Source organism: Aricia agestis, chromosome Z, assembly GCF_905147365.1.
Source record: "Aricia agestis chromosome Z, ilAriAges1.1, whole genome shotgun sequence".
Lineage (NCBI taxonomy): Eukaryota > Metazoa > Arthropoda > Insecta > Lepidoptera > Lycaenidae > Aricia > Aricia agestis.
The window spans coordinates 32,809,576-32,829,936 of record NC_056428.1 but is presented as its reverse complement, the minus strand read 5'-3'; the positions used below and the strand labels follow the sequence as shown (position 1 = coordinate 32,829,936).

The window sequence follows — 20,361 nt, the reverse complement described above, 5'->3', positions numbered from 1 at the left end:
AAAGTATATATTTAAAGATATTCAGCTCTAAAATTTCCTCCGCCTTTCTCTTTAATTTAACCAATGAATTTCAATTTTATAAGTAGTTGTTTTTACAATATAAATATTACTATGCCACTGAGGATCTCTTTTATTTTATATCCTTGCTATTTTTTGTTACTTTCACTTTAGTTTGAAAAATACCTAATACTTTGACAGAACGTTCTATAAACATATTTAATTCGTCTTTATTTACAAGGCAAATAAGTGGAAATAAAAGAAGTCATATATATTCAAAATTGTTTAATTTTAGAAAAGCTAAGAAAGGCTCAGATAATAAGAACAACTAACAGACAAACTAGTACACACTACTCAGATGATCTATGAAAATAAAACTCCATATACAGGTAGAATATAGGGCTTAGGGCGTTTGTGCACTACACAGAATTTTACCGTCCGGCGTTCATAACTTTCACGTTTGCCATATAAATAAGGTAGGAAATCGAGATGCCGCGCCGCGCCGGATGGTAAAATTCCGTGTAGTGCACAAACGCCCTTAGGTAACCATTAATAACATTACAATCACAGCATAAATTCAGCTTTGTTGAAAAATACGTTACTTAAATAGGTATTTAAAGCTCATATATACCATGTTATTATCAGCTGGGACAGTTATCAAGAGTCTTTTCGGCCAGAGAAAATAAAGAGACTTCTCTTCTCTTCTTCTCTATTTGGTTATTTTAATTTCCAACTTGTATCTTTAAACTCTAAGAGTATACTTGAGTTAAAAATCTATCACTCGAACGTTATTTTTTAATACTGCAGTGTATTTGATTTTCAACATAATATTGTTTTAGTTCAGTTTTATTTTCTTGTATGCTTTTTTTGTCCCAGCCTTAGGACCTGTTTCATGGTGTACTAATAGGGCCTGATAGCATCTGCATGTTTTGTCTCTGTCACTTGATGTAAAGGAAACAGAAACAAAAAATACGATGGCCGACATTATTATCAGATTATAAAACAGGCCTTTAGAGTTCTTTATCCATTGGTTACACAATCACAAAGCGCTACTTTAAAAAAGCTGTTACATTTTCATTTTTCATGTTATTTGACTTTAGACTTAGCCGTGTTCAAACCAAACCGACTGTGAGCCGCCGAATGTGAGCAGGCTAACTGTGAGCCCCAGTGTGAACGTAAAAATAAATGGTATCGAATGTCTGCGCCTACACCTAGGTCCTAGCGTAATAACGTATTGTCGGTTAGGTGTGAACGAAAAAGTGAATATGTATGGAAATACAATAAACTGCGTAACGTCCGCTCACTTTCGGCGACTGACAGTCAGTTTGGTTTGAACACAGCCTAAGGCTGCGTTTCCACTGAAGCGGAGCGGAGCTTAGCGGTGCCCGAATTGACCAATCGTGCTATTCCAGCGGAATTACAACGAAGATTTCGAGCATGGTGATTGGTCAATTCGGCACCGCTAAACTCCGCTCCGCTTCAGTGGAAACGCAGCCTTAGGCTGGTAAATCCAGCTGCATGCTGGTTATAAAGAGGAATAGTAACAAAGTTTAATATTAGCATTACATATATTACGTTTTACGTTAATATACGTTTGATATTTTCTTACAACACATTTTTATACCAAAATCCATATCTATGGTAGCACTGTGTTTGCGTGCCAGTGAATAAGGACCCTTAGGTACATGCTCAAAAACTCTCAATCTGTAACCGACTACATACAATAATTCTTTTGTAAAGTCGGAATAGTTATAATATATTAACATTTCATACAAATTAAAAATGAAGTATTGTCAATAAAATCTATAGGTTTTAAAGATTATTCTAAGATATTCTAAGGAAAACTTGACCAAATGAAAGGAAAAGACAGAGCTTTGTCAAATAAAAAGTGTGGCACAAAATCGTGAAGATTTTGTGCCACACTTTTTATTTGACAAAGTTAATTTTAGTAACGTCATGTTATTCTAATGAATGTACCATCGAGGAAGTTGATTCCTATGCAATTGACAGACCAACGTTATTTGGTCGAATATGTCAATTCAATGTTAATTGTGATCTATCAGCTGGGTTTGACGTAAGCGTAACGCAACCAAACTACTTAGGTCCCCGATTTGCATAGGAATCAACTTCTATGGATCTGTCAGCTGGGTTTGACGTAATGCAACCAAACTACTTAGGTCCCCGATTTGCATAGGAATCAACTTCTATGGATCTGTCAGCTGGGTTTGACGTAATGCAACCAAACTACTTAGGTCCCCGATTTGCATAGGAATCAACTTCTATGGATCTGTCAGCTGGGTTTGACGTAATGCAACCAAACTACTTAGGTCCCCGATTTGCATAGGAATCAACTTCTATGGATCTGTCAGCTGGGTTTGACGTAATGCAACCAAACTACTTAGGTCCCCGATTTGCATAGGAATCAACTTCTATGGATCTGTCAGCTGGGTTTGACGTAATGCAACCAAACTACTTAGGTCCCCGATTTGCATAGGAATCAACTTCTATGGATCTGTCAGCTGGGTTTGACGTAATGCAACCAAACTACTTAGGTCCCCGATTTGCATAGGAATCAACTTCTATGGATCTGTCAGCTGGGTTTGACGTAATGCAACCAAACTACTTAGGTCCCCGATTTGCATAGGAATCAACTTCTATGGATCTGTCAGCTGGGTTTGACGTAAGCGTAACGCAACCAAACTACTTAGGTCCCCGATTTGCATAGGAATCAACTTCTATGGATCTGTCAGCTGGGTTTGACGTAATGCAACCAAACTACTTAGGTCCCCGATTTGCATAGGAATCAACTTCTATGGATCTGTCAGCTGGGTTTGACGTAATGCAACCAAACTACTTAGGTCCCCGATTTGCATAGGAATCAACTTCTATGGATCTGTCAGCTGGGTTTGACGTAATGCAACCAAACTACTTAGGTCCCCGATTTGCATAGGAATCAACTTCTATGGATCTGTCAGCTGGGTTTGACGTAATGCAACCAAACTACTTAGGTCCCCGATTTGCATAGGAATCAACTTCTATGGATCTGTCAGCTGGGTTTGACGTAATGCAACCAAACTACTTAGGTCCCCGATTTGCATAGGAATCAACTTCTATGGATCTGTCAGCTGGGTTTGACGTAATGCAACCAAACTACTTAGGTCCCCGATTTGCATAGGAATCAACTTCTATGGATCTGTCAGCTGGGTTTGACGTAATGCAACCAAACTACTTAGGTCCCCGATTTGCATAGGAATCAACTTCTATGGATCTGTCAGCTGGGTTTGACGTAATGCAACCAAACTACTTAGGTCCCCGATTTGCATAGGAATCAACTTCTATGGATCTGTCAGCTGGGTTTGACGTAACGCAACCAAACTACTTAGGTCCCCGATTTGCATAGGAATCAACTTCTATGGATCTGTCAGCTGGGTTTGACGTAACGCAACCAAACTACTTAGGTCCCCGATTTGCATAGGAATCAACTTCTTGATAGTACATACATTGAAATCACTAGAATCGATACTATAGCGCCATTGCAACATTACTTTTACTGTCTCGTCTATGGTAATCCCAAAACTCAGAATTATATAATATTTTGTATGGGTATTATTACTAACGTGACAACTTTTACTAATGGGGTCCCAAGTAGTATAGTTACGCCACTGGGCTCACTTTGTTTTTGCAGAGCTCTGTCGTAAGTTTTAACTTGGTCTGAGAAGAAATATTTAATAAACGCAGAATATGAACATGAAGATCTCACTTATGAATTATTATTATTATTAATAAATTATGTAAAGTAGTCTAAATTTCAATTGAATCTACTTAAATCTATTTGATAAAATTAATTCTAGCGATCGACTATTTTAATATGCGAGAATTTGCGCAAGATATTCCTTACGGCTGAAGCCAAAAAGTATATTATAATACATTTCACATAATATGTCGCAGCTATCTAGTAGAATTCGCCATCCAACTCGATGCCTAAGTATAATAACTAAAATTATTTTTACATCTACTTTTTTAGAAATAATATTATGCTAGCTTTTTTTTAAATAAGGGGGCAAAAAAGCAAACGGGTCACCTGATGGAAAGCAACTTCCGTCGCCCATGGACACTCGCAGCATCACAAGAGCTGCAAGTGCGTTGCCGGCCTTTTAAGAGGGAATAGGGTAATAGGGGAGGGTAGGAATGGGAAGGGAATAGGGGAAAGTAGGGAAGGGAATAGGGGAGGGTAGGGAAGGGAATAGGGTAGGGGATTGAGCCTCCGGTAAACTCACTCACTAGGCGAAACACAGCGCAAGCGCTGTTTCACGCCGGTTTTCTGTGAGCCCGTGGTATTTCTCCGGTCGAGCCAGCCCATTCGTGCCGAAACATGGCTCTCCCACGTGTAATAGCTAGTCTATTCTCAGCATCGTTATTGTAGCTACGTATACACTTTCAACATTCTCATTTTGTATGAAACTCATGAACAGCCTAGACGAGTAAGCTGGCCAATTCAACTATACGGCTGTGACTTTTAAATGAATAACGTTAACGATAATCCGGTCTAATATATTAAAAAGAAGATGAAAAGAAAAATGTGGTACTTACATATTTGCACCACATACGTTTCAATATAATGTATCATCTCCAAAGAAGAGACTATGAGACATGCAATATATACAACACATTTTTTCACATCCAACAGTGATACATCCGATAAATAAGAAATCACGGTCGTACTGAAAGAGTAACGCACCAATAGCTGCGCAGTCGCAACAGTATCGGCCAATCAAAGCACAGCTAGCGTTTTGGCGGAATCATATTATTATAAGTTATAACAATAATACTAAATGTTCTAAATTCAAAATATGTCAATATTTATTATTCTACAAAGTCCTTATTGAATAACACAAGATTAGAGATCGTATAACTTTTCTATACTATCAAATCTTTATTATTTGTCATATTTATAAAGAACTGTGGTCCAAAACCACAAGACAAATCACAAATGTTTTTCGGCTTATGATTTTTACCTTTTCAGGATTCTTTCACTAGAAATTTAAATCAATAACATACTTAATTATTTATATTTCGAAAATTTCGTTAGTAAAACTCTAAGGTTGGGTTGCAACTAACTTTAACTATAACTTTAACTAAAATGCAAAATGTCAAATCTTTGGTTAAAGTTAAAAATGGACGCCATCAAACTGTCATATTTAACCATAACCATAGAGCTCGACAAGGTTTTAAATGCACGTAGGGAAACTGAACTAACGCTGTCATCATACAAAAACGCCATTTTTGACAGTTCTCTTTACCAGCAGCGCCCCCGCCCACGTTCATTTATAACCTTGTTGGACCAGCTGTCATCTGTCAATTTCTCGGATAAATTTTAAGGTTAAAGTTAAAGCTAAATTTAGCCTTAATTATAACCATAACTTCAACCTTAACTTTAACCACGCCTCTGGTGCAACCCAACCTAAGTTTCTCTACAAAAACAAAAAATCATTCCTTTCTATACTTACAGAAAATAATATAAACTGTCTACTATAAATGCAAATATGAAAATAACTCGATTTAATTTTAGATAGGAATGTAACATAAATTCAAATATTTGAAAACTATAAAGTTTCTAAGGTTCTTTAATTTTGACCAATTTAAACATATTTAAGAGGTTTAGAAAAAGTATTTACAAAACAACTAGCATCCTAAATTTTGAATATTTTAAATACCTACATCTAAATTAGTGGTCTCACATAGATAGAAAATTCGATGGTTGGAAAAGATTGATCCCGATTTTTCTTCAAAAAAAAAAAAATTTCACATGACAAACATACAACAACAATTTTGGTAAAGTTAATTTTGTTACACAAGAATTTAAATAGATATATAATCCTCTGAAAAGTCAATCGACGTCATCGTGTTTTCATTAATATTAAGTACATTTCAATTTTTACATTACGCGATACGGTAAAGCGATTTCGTATCGTGAAGGTTTAAAAGGCTCTTACAAGATAATATTCAAGCGATTTTCCACTATATCAAGGAACCAGCCATAATTTCGAACGTCCGAAGCACAGCCAGCATTCTCGCGAGCAAACTCGGCGTTGACAAAATGTTTACCTGAAAAAAATATAAGCAGCTTTAGGGCGCGCGCAGATTCGGCTCGCGTGTTTTCCAAAACGCGCACGTCTGAACGCGCCGTTATAGACAGGGAACATTTCAGTTTATTTCATTATTTCTATCAACTCGAAGTTGATTTTGGATACAAAACCTTTTTGAGAAATACAGTTTTGTTATTGAAGTGTATGATAAGATTTTTTTAATTAATACAAAGTTTGGGAACACAAAATGTTTATAGTACATTGAGATTATATAGAGTAAATGTATAACCATTACCACTTACGAAACTTTGCAGGTTGAAAACTGTCCCAAAATTTAAGCAACTTTTGACGAAACAATAACAGCACCTAACTTGAAAAATAAGCCCGAATGCCCGAGGCGTAGCTACCACCGTGTAGGGCGTATCAATTATACAGGGTGTAACAAAAATAAGTGATAATACTTTAGGGTGTGTACGTGTTCCTTGTAGAGAGTTCACTGTGAAAGTAGCAGCGCTGAAAGACCAATTTTTTTTTCACTTTTGTATGGGGAAACTCGTGACGCTCGGGCCCTTGTCCATGGGTGAATCTACTCAAAATGTTATTAAATTCGGTAGTGTAAACCCAAAAAAGTGCATTGTTTGGCCTAAACAAAGCAACTAAACTAACAAAATGAAAGAGCAGGCAGTCTTGTCTTTACAAAGTACAAACAGATGTTGATTTGGTTCTCCGTTAGAAATATTATTGTGTTCTGTGATGTGGACTGTGGTTGTATGAAAACTACATAATATGTACCAGAGGTAAGTAAATGATTTGAAATTGCAGCATTTTATTCAGTGTGCATCTCATGAAAATTGAATATCGAATTTAAATAGCCCCTTCCGCGGGGGGGCGCAGCCCCCCGCCAAAACAAAAACAAACATAATCCAGAAAGTCCAAGAGTAGGTTAGGTTAGGTTGGAACTTAGACCACAACACAGAGGGAGCCGAGCGAGCGAAGCGAGCGTGCTGCGGCAGCAGCCGGCGACCGTCTTACTTTCGCTTTATAATGGTACGGAACCCTCCATGGGCGAGTTCGACTCGCACTTGGCCGATATTATTATATTTTACCGCCTCATTGTTTAAAGAACTTCTTAGAATGAGATTTCTTACTGACAAATTCCGATTCGTTACTACCCACACGTAACCGCTCATTCATTAATTTTTACCGCTCATTTAATTATTTTGCTGTTCAATAATGTTTTCAATGATCCATTTCATTATTTTTTACAACTCATTTTTGTTTACTTTACTGCTTAGTTTTAACTGCTAAACTAGTTATTAAACGTGCCTTTTATAATTTTTAACTTAACAAAACTGCAATTTACAACTGTCCCTTTAAATAAGTGCCTTATAATATTAATATTTAATATAATAAATAAGTACATCTTCTTATCTTTCTCGTGTCACAATGTTAGTTACCTTACTCCTCCGAAACGGTTTTACTGATTAAAGATTATACTCCTATTAATCCTTCGATCGTGGATTCTTGGAAACCTATTGTTATTCTATTGTGTCTCGCTCACCGGTGAGCTTGTAATAAGATACGTAGAATAATATACAGGTGTATTTTTCTACGTATAGTACGCGATAGTTTACTAGGTAACTAAAAAAAGTGAAATTATTATTTTTAACAAAAAATTAAAACCGACTTCCAAGGTAAAAACAATAATAACATCCTTTAAATAATATGAACTAAAAAGTATTAAATAATTTTTCCTATCTAATAGTGCCTTTTTCCGAATTCGGCTAAGTCGGTTTTAATTTTTTGTTAAAAATAATAATCTTACTATTCTACTACTATTTTTCGAAAATGTGTCAAATAACTACCTAATTGTAATATCGACATTGCATCTATTCGATATATTTCTCCCTGTTTTCCAGAAATACAGTTACAGATTTGGTCATTATTCTGAATGATCGTCATTATGTTTTTAGGGCTATTCAGGAAAAAGACGTTCAGGAAAATGACGAATTCACTAAATTCGTTTATAATAAAGTTTTGATATAAAGAAAACTAAGAAAATTATTAAGAACTTAGATGTGTTGCGGGCCTTTATAACTTGGTATAAAAAAAAGTAGTGAAAAACAGACAAATGTTGGCACACATCGAGAAAGGTAAATGACGTCTTATTTGGAAATTTTTGTAGAACGTATTTCAAAGACTCACCTGCATAAAACGAAGATCCACACCAAAGCAGTGCGATCAAATAAAGTGAGCCAGCAGATTTTATCGCAAAATAGGTTTCAACCCGTCACCTTGAGTATATCGGCAAGGCATTCAAAACAAACAATGCGCAGGACAATGACGCGAATTTTATGAACATTTTAAAAATATAAGTTTTAGTTATTTAATGTAAGTTGATCTGTTATTTGTTGGTATCGAATAGTTCATTAGTTCTTTATCTTCAAATTAACATTAAGTTTTTAATCCTTTCTAGCTCATTTTTTTTATAAATAATAAATTGTAAGCGGCAGTATCGAAACGACACGCAAAAACTCTACTTTCAAATAGTTTTAGCAGCATTTTCGTAAGTTAATTAGACATTGAAATGTTTAATGTTACATCAAATTTACGAAGGCGTTTTGGACCCAACTTCGAAGACATGAATTTAGTCTCTCTCAAATATTCGCCCCCATACAAAAGTGAAAAAAAATTTTCGTCTTTCAGCGCTCCTACTTTCACAGTGAATTCTCTACAAGGAACGTAAGTATTATCATCACTTATTTTTGTTACACACTGTATAGGGCCCCCGAGCCACTGAGGCCACCAAAGCGCGTTGGCAAAAAAAAAACGAATTTTAGTTAGGCTCTCAATTTTCATACGGGGCCCCCGCCAAGGCACGGTACGCTTCCATAAAGCGCCTAGTAGGTACTTATCTAGAAACAACTGATATTTTTATTTTACCTTAGCTCCTTTAGTCAGCGGTAATATTGCAATCAGCCACCACAGCCAAGCGGGCCCGTCAGGGGTGTTCCACCATTCCTTCTGAGTCTCGTGCCAAATCGGCCAACTTCCGAATGCCGTCTCGATCTCATCTCGCACATTCTCCTTCATATTCTCCAACCAAGTCAACGCTTTACTCGCTATCGTCTCTGTCAACATCAAAATGTTGCACACCTCTTCCTTTGTAGGCGCTATGTCTACTAGTTGTCGTATGCGCGCCACATCGCATCTAAAAATTGTTACGTTAGTAAATAAAAAAATACGGAAGTACGAACAAATCCTTCGACGATTTTTTTTATAGAAGTTTCAAAATAAATATTGTCTAAAAACCAACTGTAGTCCGTAGGCCTAGGCTTTACTGATGACAGTGTATAACACTACTAACAAGTAACAATATGAAGCCTCATACACATTCTTTCATTCCGCTAAATTAACAGACAACCAAGACGTATAGAATATTACTTACACGATCTTTTTTTTTTAATGAAATAAGGGGGCAAACGGGTCACCTGATGGAAGGCAACTTCCGTCGCCCATGGACATTCGCAGCATCAGAAGAGCTGCAGGTGCGTTGCCGGCCTTTTAAGAGGGAAAGGAATAGGGGAGGGTAGAGAAGGGAATAGGGAAGGGGATTGGGCCTCCTGTAAACTCATTCACTCGGCGAAACACAGCTGTTTCCCGCCGGTTTTCTGTGAGAACGTGGTATTTCTCCTGTCGAGGCGGCCCATTCGTGCCAAAGCATGGCTCTCCCGCGTTAATTAATTAATAAGAATGCTTTAAATGGAGATAATAGTTACCCATCTCTTACATCCCGTTCGACGACTTTGAACCTCGATATACCGACAGTGGAGACTATACATCTGTTGTCTTCGAACACTACACAGTCGCAGATTTCTAATACCTACAAACAAATTAATTATAATTACTAGAGATCGCACAATGGTCGAAATTCGACCTTAGTTTCAACGACATTAGGACTACTACGTTAAAATTGTAAAAAAAATGTTAACTTTATCATATATTTTTTTTCAACTCTCATCTCTGGGACTCAGCCGATCTCAGACTGGCCGTGTAAGCATTGTCTAGTAGTATCTAAGATTCAATAAAAAAATTAACTATAATCCATTTTCAATTTGTCAACTTGTTGCCAACAGACTTCAAACATAAATAAAAGAGTATAATTCGTATGTATAGGTTTGTCACTCAAAAATCTGTCATCTTCTTGAGTGGGCGTATTGTAGTGTGTGTAATGTTTTATTTGTTAAAAAAATGTGTGATAAAAGCATAATTTCAAAATAATATTAGCTCGATGCACTCCTTCACCATATAAACTATTACTGTGCAAAATTTTATTCACCTACGTTTCCGCATTTTTCGTCAAAAGGGAAACAAAGTTTTTCGCTTGCGTATTAATATATAGATAAGAAGTACATCGTACTTTACAAATTTTTATAGAAACTGATGAGCCTGTGGTAACCTGGTCACATTTTAGGATGGGTTGCACCAGAGGCGTAGTTATAGTTAAGGTTATCGTCAAATATGGCGACTTTCACAAGGGATTTGACAGTTCATTTGACATTTTGTTATGGTTAAAGTTAAAGTTAGTTGGTGCAATCCACCCTTAAAAAATTAAACATAATCCATGTTTAATTTTTTGTAAGTAAATAATAATTTTCAAACTATTTGCTAGAAGGTGGGCCCGTTAGAGTTTTTGCGCTAGTTCTTCTAGCCGGGTTAGTTTTCGAAACGATGGTCGGCGTAATTGTAGTCTCGACAACTAATTTTGAAATGGATAAACCATAATCAAAATACACATAGACACTGATAAGTTGTTAGATAATAACTTTCAACATCAACTGTGACAAACCTAGCACGTTATAGCCAATTAAATATACACCTGTTATAATTTACTATGTAATTCGATAGCAAAAGCTACTTGAAAATACTGACCATGCCATAATCAGCCAGGGTATGGTCTCTCTCGTATGACAGCATGCCGAATCTTCTAGAGCCAGATCTCAGCACTCGGAGTATCATCTGCCAATGACGAGAGTTCTTGATGAACAGAGGACAGGGCAACCTGAAAATAATAACAATGTTATACGGGTTTGTATAAGGGATTATCCATATATGACGTCACATTACAAGTTTACAGTTAAAAGGATTCAATACAATTATAAGTTTAAAACAGACAGACAGACAGACGGACGGACAGACCGAAAAAATAAGGGTTCCTTGTTCACAACGGAACCCTAAAAAATTAACCCGACAAAAAATCCTTTTAGCTTCGCCGTAATTGAGTAAAACATGGGGGGTTAAATAGAGAAAGAGGATATTGGTTGTGACATTTTCATTTCGGTCACATAAAAGATCCTTGGATGATATTGACTTTAACAGACTGAAAAATCTGTTTCTCAAGTGACATTTTGTTATATGGCGATTGGCGGCATTAGTTCTGACTTAGGCCACGTGACAAACAGCCTTGTAAGTCTGATATGGACTGATGAATTACAACCCTGAGATGCTATGATCAAAACTACATATTGCCACGCACAATTTGTACAGCATAGCTAGCACGCCGTTGCCCAGTCGATTCTTCGGAAGAAAGTAATGGCAGTTTCTTTCCCATGTCTACATATCTTTTTCCTGCATAGCTAGCACAAGCACGTAGACAAACGAAAGAAACTAAATTTTGACAGTTTTACCGGAAAAACATTGGAGTAAAAGTTTCTTTCGTATCTCGATATCTTTCGCTTTTGAAAATCTACAAGTCAAGCATGACGATCCGCTTTTGACATTTAGTTTCTTGATTCTGTATTTATTTTTATTATGGCACTTGGCTATAAAACCATGGCCAGTGTCGAGTAAATGGCGGCAAATTCAAAAAATCGATGTATAGCAACCCTGTCTATAGCCGGAATTATAGTTTTGATCTACAAACTACGAATAATAAAGTTCCTTAGTTTTTATTATTCGTATTTCGTAGATCAAAACTATAATTCCGGCTATAGACAAGGTTGCTACACGTCGGTTTTTTTAATTTGCCGCCATTTTCTCGACACTGGCCATGGTTTTATAGCCGAGGTGCCAAATTAAAAAAAAAGAACCAAGAAACTAAATGTCAAAAAAAAATAATTGCCGTTGCTTGGTTGCTATGGAAAGAGTTTCTTGTCTTTGTCCACTGAAACTCAAGTCGATGGGTGGTGCCATGCTCGGGAATAAGATATGTAGACATGGGAAAGAAACCGCCATTACTTTCTTTCGAAGAATCGACTGGGAAACCCCGTGCTAGCTACGCTGAGCATGGCGCCACCCGTCGACTTGAGTTTCAGTGGACAAAGACAAGAAACTCTTTCCATAGCAACCGTTATAGCAACGGCAATTATTTTTTTTGACATTTAGTTTCTTGATTCTTTTTTTTTTTATTATGGCACTTCGGCTATAAAACCATGGCCAGTGTCGATTAAATGGCGGCAAATTCAAAAAATCGACGTATAGTATCTCATCTATAGCCGGAATTATAGTTTTGATCTACGAAATACGGATAATAAAAACTAAGGAACTTTATTATTCGTAGTTTGTAGATCAAAACTATAATTCCGGCTATAGACATCGTTGCTATACATCGATTTTTTTAATTTGCCGCCATTTACTCGACACTAGCTATGGTTTTATAGCCAAGTGCCATAATAAAAATAAAATAAAGAATCAAGAAACTAAATGTGAAAAGCGGTTCGTCATGCTTGACTTATAGATTTTCAAAAGCGGAAGATACCGAGATACGAAAGAAACTTTTTCTCCAATGTTTTTCCGGTAAAACTGTCAAAATTTAGTTTCTTTCGTTTGTCTACGTGCTTGTGCTAGCTATGCAGGAGTTGTCTGAAGGTTTTGACTATAGTAGAGATAGTAGAACATTAAGTTATTTAAACATACCCTGGAAAGGTGACGTAGGATATGACGATCGGTATCACATCAGGCTCAATGGGTAAAGGCGGCACGTCCATACAGTTCAGTATCGACGTGAAAAACAGGTTGTTGCTGGTCTGAAATAATAACGTCTAATGATATTTTTTTTATATAAGGCCCTTTTATATGTCTCTGTAATATTCAATGTATGTACCATTATTTAAGCTTTCATATAATTTATGGATTATATTATCATATCACTTTAGGATCACCGCAAATATACAATTTCAAGTTGCCTGACTATCGTACAACTAAATTGTGTAGTTTCACAATTTAATTGGAAAACTGTTTAATTTGTAGGTAATCGAAAAGGAATCCCAGTTCTTATATACGATGGGTGTCCAATTTATTTAGTTGTACAATTTAGTTGGTTGCAATGTGCGAGCTCCCATAAGTCGCTATAGCTATACTATACGATTTAGTTGGCCAACTTGAATTTTGTAAGTCTGCGGTCGCTCTTACGTGTAGGCTTACCACAAATTCATCTCTTAAGATATTTTGTTACGTTTGGCAGATTGCGAATTTAACGATTACAGATCGAGCTGTAATTTTTTTCCTATTACTGTCAAATACCATTAAAAACTCACCTCTGCCAGGCTAAAGTTATCCAACGACCCAGAGCACAGAGCACATTTTCGCCTGTAGTACATGCTTCGTTCTATGCAACATCGACAAAAGGTGTGTCCACACGGCGTAGACACTGGCTCTCTGTAAGGGTTTGTGCACAGCACACACTCTAAATCCGCAGGTTGCAACCAACTCTGTATGGATTGCTCTCGTATTGAGAAGCTTAGCTCTTTACTCGCATCCTTTTGACCGCGATCTTGGTATATAAGAATTAGCGTCTGTAAAGAAGAGTTATAGTATAAGGACACCCTAGTAAAAAAACATATCAAACTTGTATTTATGATTGTGCTGCCCTCTAGCATTTAGCTTTGTGCGCGACTAATGCCACTAGGCATGAGTTAGTTGTTTTTTGACAGGATTTTATTCACTGTCACTATTGATGAAAAAAAACTAATGTCAAAAAAACGCAGAAACCGGTCTTAACTCTTAAGAGCCACGTAAACATTTTATTATGGTGACTTTCCGACATTTGCACCGACAAATATTCAAATAAAATTTCACTTTACGACCTAGGCTATAGATTTCATTCTCTACACCCATGCCGCCGCTGTTTTGTTGTGGCGTGGAGCAAAACGAAACCTATATCCATGTCATGGTGGCATTGATTATTTGTCGGTCGCGGTCGTTTTCCGCGTTGATCGGTACTTTTAGTGATTGGTCAACGTGCGACGTTTTCTGCTATCTCAATGAACATTACCTTAGTGAGCAACCTCCTGGCGAACCTCGCGCAAGGTTCCGTAGAGGCGGCGGCCCGCGCGAGTTGCGTCGCCGCTTCTGTGTACAGACCAGCAGATATCAGCTCGCGGGCCTTTTTGTAACGGGCCTAGAAAATATTGAGTGTGGTCAGCTGAGGTCACTAAATTGACGATTTGGACTCAAAAACCGGGCGGTTACCGGCTGAAAAACAGCTTTAGGGTACCGCAACGTCAAAATCGATGATTTTTAACCCCCGACAAAAGTGTGTGTGTGGCATTGTAGATTCGTAGCTTCCAAACGCCGATGGTTGCGCTGCTACGCAGTAGTGCGGTTGTGTTTCGGCTTGTATTAGTCAACGCGCGCTGTTTATCGGCTGAGAATAGACGTTGTCGAATATGAGTCCAATTTGAGAATACCCTAGAGGTGGAATGATGACTAGAAATATTGTCTATTATAGTCTACAGGCGCTATCAACCAAACAAAACATATTAAGTTTAATAATATATTTGAAAATGGCTTTATTTGATAGACAAAGCTTTTGTGTCCGTGGTCAATTCCGATATTTTTATGCACGGTTTCTTATAAGCCCTTCTTTTTTATCAGTTAAGCGGGGGCGTGCATTATAATTTAATACAAGGATGACCCGTCAAATAGTTAGGAAAACAGTGGTTTATATCAAAGTCCATCGTACTAAGATCCTAGCAACGAGACGAGTCACAAAATTGTATTAACTTTCAATCTTTCTTCACGATTGGCACTATAGAATTTTATTTCTTCACGATTGGCACTATAGAATTTTACCTATTAGGTATGCCAGACTAAACGTCACTAACATAGTATGTTACGAAACCGTTGCAACAATTATACTTTATTTTGTAAATATCCGTTTTTCGTCAATAGCAGTTAACAGTTCCGGGCCAAAGTTTGTCAACGTTTGACGGATATGGTTTTAAACGCACACTGCTGTTTTAATGTTGACCTATGCAAACGAAGCATAATTTCTAAATTAAGATAAAAATTACAATCTTTTGCTTAAAATGTTAAGGCTTAAAAATTTAAAATAACAGCCATGCTCAAATAATCCGCCAAACACAAACTTGCCCATTAGGAATATTTTTTAACAAGCCACTTAATTTTTGCCTTAAGGTCTTCAAGGAATAACCATAATATCCCTGTAGATTTTCATTTATCAATTTTGGTGTTCCAAACCTTATAGTAGGTAAATGATAAGTATAAAAACTTACCTGTGGTGACATGGGTATCCTGGGCCGCAGAATATTCTGTAGCGCTCCACGAGTATTCAACGACCGCCTCTCTGTAAACAAGAAATAAGTACTGTAAATTGTTCTGATACCAACAAACATGTGGAGGTGTTACTATATTATCAGCGTTTGGTGATGATTTGACATTCTATGAGAATACGATTTTGTGGTTTTTGACACTACATCGAAACCATGTTTACAGCTCGACAAGGCTTTAAATGAACGTGGCGAAAAAAGGAACTAACGCTGCCATCATACAAAAACGTCATTTTTGACAGTTCTCCTTTACCAGCAGCGCTCCCGTCCACGTTCATAAAAAGCCTTGCCGCACTTTAATATATTGCAAGATTATATGACAGATCATCCCGTAGATTCTCTGCGATATAAAATTACTATGACAAAATATATACGGTAAACCTACTAGATGATGGCCACAACTCCGTTGGGCCAAAATTCGTTTATCGCTCGAGAACCGTACCTTTTTTCCGGGATGAAACTATCCTTAGATGTCCTTTTCCTGGACTCAAAGTATCTTTATACAAAATATCAGCAAAATCGGTTCGAGGATTTGGGCTTGAAGAGGTAACAGAGAGGTAGACAAACACAGATAGACACACTTTCGCATTTATAATGTAAATAAGGATATGGATGTACCATCGAGGAAATTGATTCCTAGGCAATTGACGGACCAATATCATTTGGTCGGATTATGTCGATTCAATGTTAATTGTGATCTGTCGCCTGGATTTGAGTTTTGACATAACGCGACCAAATTACGTAGGTCCCTCATCTGCCTAGGACTTCTCTGATAGTACTATCATACTTTTATACATAGCTCGCGACTTTAATCAGAATCACAATCGAGAGAGGACGTAGGGTACAAAGGAGCAACCTTTAGGTCGTTGCTTTAATATTTGTTATGTGATATGATGTCACAGGAAATTCAATATAGCGGTAGGTATTACGTCTTTGTAAGCCGTGGGTCGATGTTACATAACTTGTTTGGTTCACTAAGTCACTAAAAATAGAACGCCTACTTATTTTTATTAGTGTGTAATTTTATCCTTCGTGCGATAAAGTTAACTAGTTTGAAGGTTAAAGGATAATCCATGCTAATATTATAAAGGCGTAAGTGTGTACTGTCTGTTACCTTTTTACACCCAAACCGGTAAACCGATTTTGCTGAAATTTGGTATGGAGATACTTTTTCTTTGAGTTTATATTAATTAAGTACTTTGAGTTATTTAATTTAAAATTAATAACGCTCACAACTCCGTTTCGTCAAAATTTGTTTATAATTAGATCAACCGTCATTTTTCAGCGATAAAAACTAAAAAGTATCCTATGTCCCTTTCCGGGACTCAAAGTCTCTCCATACCAAATTTTAGCAAAATTCCTTTAGCGCGTAGAGGTTTAGATGTGAAGAGGTAACAGACCGACAGATACGCTTTCGCATTTATAATATTAAGTATCTTTACTTTCTTTAAAACGTAACTAGAAAATCGATATATATTTCTCTATTTTCTTAATTTGCCCCTCTGTAGCATTTATACTGAAGTTGATCAACAAATCAAGTCCTTCGGAACTAGAAGAACCCTTACAAATTTTCACCAATTAAGAGTGAGAGGGGAGAGTCTGTGGTCTCTCTCGCACAGAGTGGGGGTCGCCGGTACAAGCCCAAGGGTAACGAAGCATTGACACACTTACATAATTCGCGCTGAGCAATCGTTCTGATTGTTCAATTTTATATAAGTAGCTAGTTTGTATACTCCGCTCAAATTCAAATTGATGTGATTTTTTTTCACAAAAATATTATAATGCGCCATTGTATTTTTATTGAACGGAGAGCATTTTAAGTATATTAAGATTAAAATAATTAAATAATAAATAAGTTTATTACTCCCACAACAAGTAAACAGAATAAATAAAACAAAATCAAAGATAATATGAGTAACTCCATTTGCAATTAACAGGACAGATAGAACAGAGACAGGTCACAGGAGCCCAAACTTGGTTACCCCGTGCCTTTGGACTTAGGGGTCTCCCTCTCCATTTATTCAATCATTGTCAATTTTCAACAATGATATTGTTTTCAATAATAAATATTAATAAAAATAATAACGGAGAAATGTAGTTAACTCTCTATAATATCTTTTAAATAAACCAAGGACGATCGCCCAATGGTCGAAATTCGACCTTATTTTCAACGACATTAGGACCTATATTTTGTAAAAAAATATTGACTTTGTCATAATTTTTTCAACTCTTGTCTCTAGGACTCAGCTGATCTCAGACTGGCCGTGTAAGCATTGTCTAATAGTGCCTTTGATTCAATAAAAAAAAACTATAATCCATTTTTAATTTGTCACCTTGTTGTCAACAGACAACAACAACAGTGGTCTTCAACCATAAATAAAAGAGTATAATTCGTATGTATAGGCTTGTCACTCAAAAATCTGTCATTTTTCCTAGTGTGTGTGTTGCAGTGTGTGTAATGTTTTATTTGTTAAAAGAAGTATAATAAAAGCATAATTTCAAAATAATATTAGCTCGATGCACTCCTTCACCATATAAACCATAACTGTGCAAAATTTTAACCACCTACGTTTCCCCCATTTTTCGTCAAAAGGGATACAAAGTTTTTGGCTAACGTATTAATATATAGATTTAATTTATTCGTACAATATTATACAAGACCATAATAATGTACGTTATGTACGATTTTATGATTGAAATATGTAGTTGTCATGACTAATTCCATTGCAAAAATTTACTCATAGCTATCGGTAAATTGTATTTTGCAAATTCATGCAAGACGTGGTTTAATACTTTGTTACATAACTCGAAATAAAGCTACAGTTTGTATTATATTTTGACGTTATATAACGAATTTAAAACGGACCAAGTTACGAGAGAGAAGATTTGTACAAATAACGTTTATTTTAAAATTAACCTTAGGGTATCGGTCTGATCAACGCGTTCTGATCGGAAGGTCACCTTTAGATTCTTAATTATAGCCTTTTTATTTACATGGGGAAATGCTTTGCGCATCCCCGGCGGATTGGGGACATCGACCGGGGTATGTGGGACTCTCCGAGGAACTACCCACTAAAACCCCATGGTGCTCCACTCCCCGCTAAGGCACAGTCACGGGCACGATCAGCCCACCGCAACTCTTATTATAGCGGATAGCCCTTATACTAACTTAATTATAGCCCTGTGATACTTGGATTCGGAAACCTATACCGCGTCGTTGTTGGTCAAGACAAGAGCCGTGCGTTTATTGGATACGAGATGACGCCCGCAACTCCGTTGCGCCAATAATCATTTATCGCGCGGAAACCAACGATATCAAAATACTTAGATACGACGTATGCCGTCAAAACTGTAGCAATGTTTTTGCATGCAAAATGTGTATCGAGAAAATATTGTCGTCCTTTTTTGTCTTACAGTAATAGCATATACTACTTTCTCTTTCGCTCATTTTACGCTTTAATCGAATCGAGAAAATATTGTCGTCCTTTTTTGTCTTACAGTAATATCATATACTACTTTCTCTTTCGCTCATTTTACGCTTCGCTTGAAGACAATAATTTAAATAATAATAAAATCTTAGTAATTACGTGTGAAATATTACACCCTTGGCTTTATTTGTATTCCTCGTTTTGTTACTGCACTGTCGGAAGGCACATGACGGCATTCTGGAGCAAAATGTAGCGAAAAACAACTCGGTAATTAATGAATTAAACACGTCCGGCTGTTACCGCGTCCTAAGGCACACTGCGCTCAGATGAGTGAGCTCACTCATTTCGAGGGTGACACATTTTCGCGCTGACGATTGTATGGAATGCCTTTTCTAACGTTCTAATTCTATAGCGGGAACCGTATAACGTATCCTTTCCCGGGTCTCAAAGTAACTCCATAACAAGTTTCAGAAAAATCGCTTGAGCGGTTTGGAAGAGGTAACTGACAGACAGACATACAAATTTTTATTTAGCATTTATAATGTTAGTATGGATTAGAAGGTTGTCGGAGCCAAGAATTTCGCATCGTGAATCAGACTCTTATCAACAATGTTTATACAATTTAGGAAATGCATTATCACCATTCACTCAGGTATAAAACTACTTGGCTAGCATCAATAATTAGTCTAGAAGACAAGTTCTCCGTCGAAAACCAGTCGAACGAGCCAGTAGGAAAACGCTTAAGTGTACATTTTGCACTACGCACAACAGATTATGAGTCAAGTTCGCCGATTATGTAACAACCTAAGTCTTTCATGATCAAATTATATTTATGTATCATGTACATAAATATAATTTGATCATTATGACGAAAGCGATGTTATTTAAACGAGAGGTCGTCCTATGGTTGGAAATATAATAGAGTATAAAAAAAAAAAATCCTATAAACAGCTAAGGGTGGGTTGCACCAGAGGCGTGGTTAAAGTTAAAGTTATAGTTAAGGCTAATTTAACTTTAGCCTTAACTTTGACCACAGAATTTGACAGAAGACGTTGCTGGTCCTACAAGGCTTTAAATGAACGTGGGCGGGGGCGCTGCTGGTAAAGGGGAACTGTCAAAAATAGCGTTTTTGTATGATGGCAGCGTTAGTTCCTGTTTTCGCCACGTTCATTTAAAGCCTTGTGATTGTCGAGCTGTACTTTTGACCTCTATAGGCTCTATACGTATAAAAATTACAAAGGCAAGATAAGAATATGTCGTATGAGGTAGAGTTCTGTATCT

General features: G+C 36.8%; 1 protein-coding gene across 4 annotated transcripts in view; it reads right to left on the bottom strand.

Annotated features, from left to right (window-relative positions):
- Window positions 1-130: 130 nt before the first annotated feature.
- LOC121739384 (LON peptidase N-terminal domain and RING finger protein 1) overlaps window positions 131-20,361 on the bottom strand; it is a 42,032-nt gene continuing 21,801 nt past the window's right edge. For 3 of the 4 annotated variants that reach the window (XM_042131824.1, XM_042131825.1, XM_042131826.1), the window contains 8 exons: window positions 15,599-15,669; window positions 14,356-14,481; window positions 13,619-13,876; window positions 12,999-13,108; window positions 11,016-11,145; window positions 9,863-9,966; window positions 9,027-9,294; window positions 5,474-6,102 (listed from right to left, as the gene is read on the bottom strand). In XM_042131824.1, coding sequence (XP_041987758.1) covers window positions 6,016-6,102; window positions 9,027-9,294; window positions 9,863-9,966; window positions 11,016-11,145; window positions 12,999-13,108; window positions 13,619-13,876; window positions 14,356-14,481; window positions 15,599-15,669 — 1,154 coding nt within the window. In that variant the 3' untranslated portion in view covers window positions 5,474-6,015. Of the gene's footprint in view, window positions 143-5,473; window positions 6,103-9,026; window positions 9,295-9,862; window positions 9,967-11,015; window positions 11,146-12,998; window positions 13,109-13,618; window positions 13,877-14,355; window positions 14,482-15,598; window positions 15,670-20,361 lie in introns of those variants that run through there. The other variant, XR_006037437.1, reaches the window with a different exon arrangement.